Source organism: Crocodylus porosus, unplaced genomic scaffold (assembly GCF_001723895.1).
Source record: "Crocodylus porosus isolate Cpor-Errol unplaced genomic scaffold, CroPor_comp1, whole genome shotgun sequence".
Classification (NCBI taxonomy): domain Eukaryota; kingdom Metazoa; phylum Chordata; order Crocodylia; family Crocodylidae; genus Crocodylus; species Crocodylus porosus.
The window spans coordinates 12,676,090-12,685,893 of NW_017728931.1; the positions used below are offsets into that span (position 1 = coordinate 12,676,090).

The 9,804-nt window shown below is 42.8% G+C and overlaps 1 protein-coding gene across 3 annotated transcripts in view; it reads right to left on the reverse strand.

Annotated features, from left to right (window-relative positions):
- VWF (von Willebrand factor) overlaps positions 1 to 9,804 on the reverse strand; it is a 207,628-nt gene that overhangs the window by 143,265 nt on the left and 54,559 nt on the right. For all 3 annotated transcript variants that reach the window (XM_019544220.1, XM_019544218.1, XM_019544219.1), the window contains exons 16-18: positions 6,288 to 6,528; positions 5,329 to 5,423; positions 3,791 to 3,951 (exon numbers count right to left, since the gene is read on the reverse strand). In XM_019544220.1, the coding sequence (XP_019399765.1) occupies positions 3,791 to 3,951; positions 5,329 to 5,423; positions 6,288 to 6,528 (497 nt within the window). The remainder of the gene's footprint in view (positions 1 to 3,790; positions 3,952 to 5,328; positions 5,424 to 6,287; positions 6,529 to 9,804) is intronic.

Sequence of the window (9,804 nt, forward strand, 5' to 3'; positions counted from 1 at the left end):
GGCTCTGCCTATTGCTTTGTCGCACTGGTGACTCATATTCATCCTGGAGTCAATCCTGACTCCAAGATCCCTCTCTGCCTCTGTGCTGCCGAGAGGGGCAGCCCCTAACCTATAACCATAATGCTGGTTCCCTCTCCCCAGGTGCAGCACCCTGCACTTGTCCTTGTTGAACCGCATCCTGTCAGATCCGCCCACTCCTCTAACCTATCCAGGTCTGCCTGGATGCGGTCCCTGCCTGCCAGTGTATTCATTTTAGCCCACAGCTTGGTGTATTCAGCGAACTTGAACAGGGTGCTCTCCACACCCTCGTCCAGGTCGCTAATGAAGATGTTGAACTGCACTGGCCCAAGGACCAAGCCCTGAGGGACTCGGCTGCCCACACCCTCCCAGGTCGACATTGACCCATCCGCCACCACACTCTGGGTTCACCCCTGGAGCCAGTTTGCCACCCACATGCCTGTGCATTCGTCAGTGCCCCAGTCCCTGAGCTTGCCCACCAGAATTGGGTGGGACACTGTGTCAAAGGCCTTCTGGAAGTCCAAGAAGATGAGATCGACTTCCTCCTTCACAACTAAGCTCTTTGTTACCTGGTCATACAAAGAGACCAGGTTAGTCAGGCAGGATCGGCCTTGCATGAACCCATGCTGGTTACCCCTCAACGTCACTTCCCCTGCAGGGCTCTCACAAATGTGGCCCTTGATAATTTTTTCAAAGACCTTTCCCAGGATCGAAGTGAGGCTGACTGGCCTGTAGTTGCCAGGCTCTTCCTTCCTCCCCTTCTTGAAAATAGGGACCACATTGGCCCTTTTCCAGTCCTCAGGGACTTGGCCCAAGCACCAGGAGTTCTCGAACAGCCGTGCCAATGGCTCCGCAATGACACCAGCCAATTCCCTCAGCACCTGCGGATGAAGGTCATTCGGGCCCGCCAACATGGACACACCTAAGCCCTCCAGGTACTCCTTTACTAGGTCTGAACTAACAGTCGGGGGACTCGCATCCTTCCTGGGCCTCTACGCTATCACCCAAGAGCACCCCGTTGTCAGCAGACAGGAACACGGAGGCAGAAAACTTGTTGAAGAGTTCTGCCTTCTTTTGCGCGTCCATCACCAACTGCCCTGGCCTGCTCCATAGGGGTCCAATGTTACCCCGAGACTTCTTCTTGCTACCTATATACTTGAAGAAGGACTTTTTGTTATCCTTAATCCCAGAAGCTAATCTAAGCTCCAGTGCTGCTTTAGCCTTCCTTACCAAATCCCTACGAGCTCGGGTCAGGGAGATGTACTCCTCCTTTGTCCCTGCCCCCTGCTTCCACTGCCAGTACACTTTTTTCTTTGGTTTCAGGCCAGCCTGGATATCTGCGCTCAGCCATGAAGGTTTCTTGGACCCTTTTCCCGCCTTCCTGCGCAGAGGAATTGCATCCTGCTGCACCCCAAGGATAGCCTCCTTGAGGAAGGACCACCTTTCCTGGACCCCCATACTAGCTACCCCCTGAGCTCTGAGTGCCTCCCTGACTAGTGCCCTGAGCACATCAAAGTTGGCTTTCTTAAAGTCAAGCATTTGGGTAGAACTCCAAGAGCATATCATTCCAGTCATCCAGCGTCTGCACTGGTTCCCACCAGTTTTCCAAATGTCATTTAAAATGCTGGTTTTGAACTATATGGCCCTAAACAGTCTGGGCTCTATATAGCTAAGTGGCAACCTTCTCTCTTATGCCCCATAGCAATCCCTAAGGTCAGGTGAGAACAACTACCTGGCAAGTACCATCAGTATTTGAATTCCACTTAGCAAAAACACATGGAAGGTTTTCCTTGTCTGTTGCTCCTCAGCTCTGAAACTCCTTCCTCTCTTGCCAAAGCCAGATCTGGACATTTTTTGGAAATACTATATGACCTTCCTATTTGGGCAGGAATTTGGCAAACAAAGCAGGTTGAGAGATTGTTTAGTGGGTCTTCATTTTACATGGATGTTCTAGTTCCCCTTTTAAATTGCTTTGTTCTCTTTTCATTCATTTTTTTCTCGTTGCTCTCCTATTTTATAAATTATTATGTTCTCTGTAAGCTGTCCAGAACCTTTGTTAGGAAAAACTATACATATCTTATAAATGAATGAATGAAAGATGCTGTCTTTATATTTTAGAGTAGGATCTGCCATTAAAAGTATCTGCTTATCAGCATACACAATATCAATCTTCAAAGAAGGAACAAAAATAAATCCTGAAAACGTCTAGAAAGAATACTAGCTCCAGTTTCTATTCAGGTAAAGGAAGGTATATGGAGGGGGAAATTTTATTTTTATATATATAAATATACACACACACACACATACATACATACATATATGTGTATATACATGTATATAGACATACACACACATGTACATAGACATATATACACATACATGCATACATACACACATATTATGCACCTAAAAAAGTAAAGGCAATGACTGTTTATCAATGCAGATAATTCCAGATTAATTCAATTACTGGTAATTACTGGTTTGGGGGTTGCTTTTGTTTTTTCTTGATGGACTTCAAAACTAGCAGATGAAGTGAATTCATGAAGACTTGAGCCTAAGTACACAGCAATTATATAAAACCTTGCCCATACATTTTAGTAGTGCTCACACTTTCTTTCATTAAACTAAAGGCCCAGACAAGCAAATTTGCGACTGTGAACAACTCAAGTCATTCGCAGTTTAATGGTTAGGAGGGCAAGGGAGGAGGGGACCCTACCCATGGGTACCATGGACCTTTCTAGATTAGCAAGGTAAAATGTTTTCACTTCGCATTATGCCAGATTTATAGGCAGGTAGAAAGGACCAGCTAGCACAGAAGAAAGTGCTATCCTGCCTCAGAGTATTCTACACCTGCAGTGCCAAACAGAACTTCCAGTTTCAGGACATGACACTCCTGAATTCCCTGAATATAATTCAAGTTACAAAACCAGCTCTCCTTTTTCCAGTACCCCCCACCCCACCCAAAAATCAACAACTTTTGCCCTCTTACGTCACACAAATAAACGTCTTCATCTTTCAACCTGCTTCCCTTGGCGGAAGGGACTTGGAAGCATCTTTTACTACATTTGGACAAATGTGTGGTACCACTCTTGACAGAAGGAACAAATATGAATCCCAGAAATATCAATAACAATTCTAATTTCAGTTTCTAGGCAGGTAAAGGAAGGCATATGGATAAAAAAAAAATAATACACATATAGAAAAAAAAAAGGCAATAAAGGTTTATCAATGTAGATAAATTCCAGATGATGGTAATTGTTGGTTTGCAGGTGGGGCGGGGGTTGTATTTTTGGTTTTTTTTTTGCTTTTGTTTTTTTAAGAGTTTGAAACTAGCAGAGGAAGTAAATTCATGACATCTTAAGCCTGAAAAAAGATCTAAACAAACCCTCATGTACACCCACCCGCTTGGTTCTAGCACATGTGTGAGAGACCTTACTTATATCCCTTCACCTGCCCAAACAGGTCTCTTCAGCACTAAGTGACCCTTTCCATATGCTCACAGCATGAGAGCAGCAGCATTTTGGCTCCTTTCTACACAGGTACATTAGGCATGGGAAAGGGGATTTCTGTATATTCTTCCTCCCAATACACTTGCTGAGGAGCAGCTCCAATTGGATGAACAGCACTGAACTTTTGGGCTAAATAGTTGCAGGAGACATTGCAAGCCATGGGGTTGGGTGCAGCAACAGGAGAGCTGATGATAGGAAAGTAAGGCAAAGGAAATTATCACAATCCATTTGTGGTTAAACACAGCAATTCATATTTTGCTTACCATCCCTTTGGGACAGAGGCATCCAGATAAGCAGTTATGGCTGACACACTCCAAGTCATAATTCTGGCAGGTCTTAGCACACTCAATGCCTTGAGCCCCTGGGTTGTTTGGCGGACAGATGAACTTGTCCATGGGAGGCCTGCAGGTCAAGCTCCTTTTTACTGCAAGAAATTTTTTTAAATGTCATTACAATCAAAATGTCATTAGGAGAATGCTCATGGAATTCACTGGCATTTTTACTACAAGTCCAATTTTATATAAAGTTGGAACCAAACATAGCTCTACATTCTGGTAAAAATAAAGCAACAACCCTCACCCCGACTCCCTAGGTGCAAACTCTATTAACACCAATATCAAGGTACTTTTGTCCATGGGAGAAGGAAATGAGCTATATTAGTGCAAGCATCATTATACTGGTAAAATTGTACTCACACTAGAACTTGTCCTTGTATAATTATAATGGTAGCAACAACAACAACACGGCTCTAACTAACATACTATAGAATTATGCAGCACTTTGGTTTTCAGTTTTTTTGATGGAAAGTCAAAATTTCTGAACAGCTCTAGATTGATTTATTTCATTGTTTCCATGTAAATTAAATCTAAAAAAGATGCTGCCCCAAGACATTAAACTATTGAACTACTAAATCTTAAGAGCATTAAAATAATCAGTTTGATCGGGTCTCAATTGGGTAGACACCTACCAAATCTCCTTCCAGGCCCCTTACTCTCTCAGAAATTTACATTCAGTTCTTTCCAAGATCCCCAAGCAGCAAGCTCTGAAAATTGGGACCACTTCTGAGCAAGGCACCAAGTTATCTCCAGAGTTTCAGAGAATTCACAGAGTGCTTGACCAGCCACAGCAACCTTTCTTCTGTTCCCCTAATGCTTGTTGCTGAGGCAAAAATGAGATGGGAAGAGGTGGTCTCTTCAAAATGCTAGTCTCAGGCCATATGAGGCTTCTTATGTCTGAGTCAGCATCTTATATTCCATCCACAAAACTGATGGGAAACCAGAGCAGATGCTGAGTTGGTGTCATGTGCTCCCAACAAGCCAGCTGCTGCATACTGTGCCAGCTTCAGTGACTGAACAGTTTTACGACATGCCATTTGGGAGTGGTCCTATCCTGAAGCTAAAAATCCTGCATAGCAATGGTCAGGCTGGCCTCCCAAAGGAATGATCACAACTTCTTAGCCTGATACAGGTAATAAAAAAGCTGACTGGATCACTGCTGTGATAATCATCAAGCAGGATGTGGGACTCTAAAACTATCCCTCAAGAGAGGGATTGCAACAACTAACTACAATCCTGTGATAACCAATCATATCAGATGCTCAGTACACATCCCCAGCTCCCTCTGAAGGCAGGAGCATGCCCGATTCCATCTAGTGGGAAGTGTTGGTTTATAGACACCAACAACACTCCACCCACTATGTCTTAGTACTTCCTACATGCTGCAAATGAAGAGACTGGGAGAGAGAGGATGGGAGGGAAAGAATAACAAACATGATTTTTTTTTTCCCCCCAAGCACACTTACTTCTGGAAGATGGCTGGTTGGCAAAGTAAACATCTGGCAGAAAGGCACCAGGGAGCCTGTTGGTACTGCAGTGCATGAAGCCATTTTCACAATAGCTGCAAAAGAAACACAAGTACTGATATTTAACAAACTGACATTTCACTTACACTTTTGCTTCCAGAAAGTCTACAAAAATTGCCCTCTCACTTCCAAGGGCATTCTTTCTTCTTATTATGGAAACAGAGGCAGCAAAAGCTATAGCTAGCATTTCATACACATAAGGAAAACTGTTGCTCTCTACCCATGATGTACCCTTGATCTGCCAAGGCAAACTTCCTTCTCACCACCCATTATTATTTGCCATTCCTTTACTGAAACTTTAGGATAACGCAGTCCCACTATGCTATCCTGGCTTTAAACTGAGATGTGTTCAGTGAAATCAGGCCCATGAGCTACAGCATAAAGAAGGGTAGAAACAGCTTTTTACCAGAATTGAGATGCAGCATTAGCATCGTTGTGATCTTATTTATGAAGAGAAGAAGAACAGAATAGAAAACAGACTCATTAGGAAGAGTTTATCAATTAAATTCTTAATTGTGGGTTAATAATTGTAATGGCTTTTTAATAGTTGCATACTTGAAAGAGACAAGTGGGTTTCAGTATTTTAAACATGTCCTAGGATAAAATCAAACAGTATTTTAAAAGCCTATAAAGTTGCTAGTGCAAGTGTCTGAATTTCATTTCAGAATATTTAGCAGAATGTGGTTTAATAGTCTCCTCTGTGATAAAGATGCGTTTAGTGTAACATGTCTATATTAGCATATCTAGTGCCCTTCTATTTAAATTGGTTGGGGGCAAAATCTTCAGCAAATTGAAATCAGCAGAGCTATACTGACATCAATGCAGCCATGTCAATTTAAACCACCTTTTCTTTTTTGGGGGGGGAGGGGGTTCAGCTCAGTCATGAACCCTCTACTTACCACATAGTGTAATGGTCGGAAAAGACATCATCTGGTTGGAAAATCTCACCATCATAGTAACAAGAGCACTGGGATTTTGGCACGCAGTCTCCATGCTCGTCAATATATTGCCCAAGTGGGCAATAGCAGCCTTCCATGCAGAAATCATTACAATCTGCATCTGGGTAGGACAGGGATCGGCAGGTCTGATTGCATGGAGTTCCACATTGTTGGTAAACTTGGCCTTCAGGACAACTTATTGCTGTTAAACAATACACATCAATGAAATGACAACAGGACAACATACTGTGTTGTGACAAGAAGTTAAAAATGGCACACATTTTCATATTCATAGATGTTTTGTACACAGCCCATACAAATCAACAGTCATATTGGGTTGAACTGGTTTTGAATCAAGCCCTAAATGAATGACTACTTTCTTTTGAGACAATACAACGGAGGGCAAAAAGGGAAATACATTTTTATTGCGACTTGGTTTCTCTATTAAATCATTTTTGTCCCAGCAAAGAGGTTATTACAAAAGGAACTAGAGATGCACCACTGACACATCAAGGTCCACACAGAATCATAGAAAAGGACTGCAAAAAGTCATCTAGTCCAAACCCCTGCTCAAAGCAGGACCATCCCCAGTTACATCATCCAAGCTTTGTCTACTCAGGTTTTAACAACCTCTATGAATAGAGATTCAACAACCCCTCTGGGTCGCCTGTTCCAGTGCTTTGCTACTCTCCTCATGGGAAAGTTTTTCCTAATATCTAACCTAAATTTCCCTTGCTGCAACTTGAGACGGTTGCTCCTTGTTCTGTTATGTGCCACCACTAAAAATGGTCTAGCTCCATCCTATTTGTAACCACTCTTCAGGTAGTTAAAGGCTGTTATTAAATCCCTCCTCAGTCTTCTCATCTCCAGACTAAATAAACGCATTGGCCTTATTCATCTAGATAATCCCATAGAAGATAATGAGACTTAAACTTCTGCAATGTGAACAAGGAGGAACTTCAAGCACAATTGAGAATGAAAGCTTTGATGCGAGTCTCAATAAGAGGAACAGCCATGAAAAATACCATCTGACTCCATATCTGCTCAGATTTGGATCTAGATGGCACAAGTGTCTCGGGTTTTTAAATGTATTGTCCCTGTACTTAGTTTTATTAATGATTTAATTTAGCGACAAATATGTCAAATTTAGGAGCACTCAAAGTTCAGCACCCAAATCAATTCATAAGTAGCTTGATTGTCAGAAACTCCCAGGGCTAGCAATACTCACCAAAAGTGTGAGATTCGTTAAGTGCTCAGCACCTGCAAAACATCAACTTATTAATGGGCTTATGGGGCAAATTTCAAGCATTTACTAACTTTTCATAATCTGGCCCTTGGTATGTGCCTCTTTTAACCTACCAGCTGGTAAACCATGCTTGAATTTGGTAAAGGGGAGAATCAATCTTGGGAGAAGCTTCTTAGTTGGTTATATAATATCCAACACTAGGTGGCAGCAATGACAACCAATGTACATCTATCTTCTTCCCCAGAAGTGGGGAAAGGGGAGTGTCAGGATTTTTCTCCAAAGATTGTACTGTCAAGTGGGATTTACACTTTTTATGGAGCTTCCCAGGAAAAAAACAGGGTTTTAAGAAGAAGTAGGGGACTCAGAGGAGTGCAGGAGCTGCAGGCCAGATTCTGCAAGTTCCTGTCACGCTAGTCTAGTTCAAGGGGATGCTCCTTTCACCACACCAGAAGAAGGACCTGACTGACCATGTCCTTTGTTATAAGAGAACAACGCCTTGGATATCCTAGTGCTAATGGCTCTTCTTCTTCTATAGCTCCCTCAAAGGGACAGGGAATAGTAGGGCTAAGGCCCTGCTCTCCTACACCAAAACCAACAGCGCTGTACCAACATAACGGAAAGAGGACCCCATAAACTTAAAAACATGAGTCATTTTGGACATTTATATAAGGCCATCATTTCACAGCCTTTAGCAGATTTAGACAGTACTATTGCTTCCCCTTTTCATAACAGAAATAGAACAGATACACAGAGAAGCTAAAGGACTTGCCAAAGATTGCACAGGGAGCATGTAGCAGAGTATGGACTTAAATCCAGCTACCCCAAGTCTGAGGCTTTCAGCACTGAGCTATCCTTTCTCTCTCAGATGATCCATCTATGTCCCTCAGAGCAGGTGGCACCCACTGGAAACCAACTACCTGTCCCCTGGGGCTTCCTTCAGGTTCTTAAGAAGGGCACTAGATGCCTGTCCAACAGCCCTCACAACTATGCAGCTGGGCCAATAGAAAATATCACAGAAAATCCTTACTAGGCCATAAGCATTTTTAAGACCTGGGACAGGTTGGTAAGGTACCTACCATGCAAGTGCTTAAAGACCAGAAGCATTATGATATGTTGGCTATAGAATCACCTCTGGCTGAGTTAGTTACCTGCTATTGATGAACTTTAAATTAAGTAAACTGGTTCCACTAAAACATACACCCGTGAAGCAGAGGAGCAGTCACAGCTTCGGTGCATCAGACCATCAGCACGCATTATGCAGACTTCACATGCAAGTCTCAAGCCCATTAAAGGAGCAATTGTTCTCCTTCATGTGACAGGAGATGTCTGGGGCATCAGGATTATTTAATGAGCTCTGATGGATCTGCACTCAGGGAAATCAGTGCCAGATGAAGGTCCATAATGCATAGAGATGAGGAAGCAGTATTGCACTATTAAAGATTAATTGCGAAAATTGACTTGTTCAATTACAGCAAAAGCAATGGTGCATTATCGCTGCTCTCTTGCTCTTTCGCTCTCTCTCTTTCAGCCTCCTGAGCTGTGCATTTTTAAAAGGATTTTTATTGGATTACTGTTCCACTATGTGAATATTTACATAAATTAGGTAAACATTATGAAACCATGCAGCAATTTAATACAATCCAATCTTGGTCTCATTCTCAGTAAATATTATCCAACCCATGGCAGTCAGAATGACTGAACTTCACCAGTACTGATAGTATCAAATGGGAACTCCAGTGACCTCTCACCTCCCTACCTTTCACAATGACTCAGTTTTTAAATGGCCACCCCACCCACAGTTTGGGAAAGAATAATGGAACTGTGGGAACATGGCCAGGCCTACGTGCTTTCCCCCCCGATTTCTCAATTGTCTTCTTTCTGATGAGTGAAATAAGTCTGGATAAAGGAAAAACATCTTTTCACAAGCGTTTGTGCAGATTTAGGGCCATTTTCATCACAATTTCATTCCAATGATTTTCCCCCCCCCAATCAAATTAGGGTGTCATTAGGGGCAGGTCAAGTCAGACCAACCTGATTGCTTTTTATGATCAGGTCATAAAAGCATTGGATGCAGGTGTTGCCATGGACGTAGTCTTTCTGGACTTCAGCAAGGCCTTTGACACTGTCTCCCACCCCATCCTCATTAAAAAACTAGGCGACTGTGGCATTGATGCCTACACAGTCAGATGGATTGCAGATTGGCTGAAGGGTCATACTCAGAGGGTGGTGGTG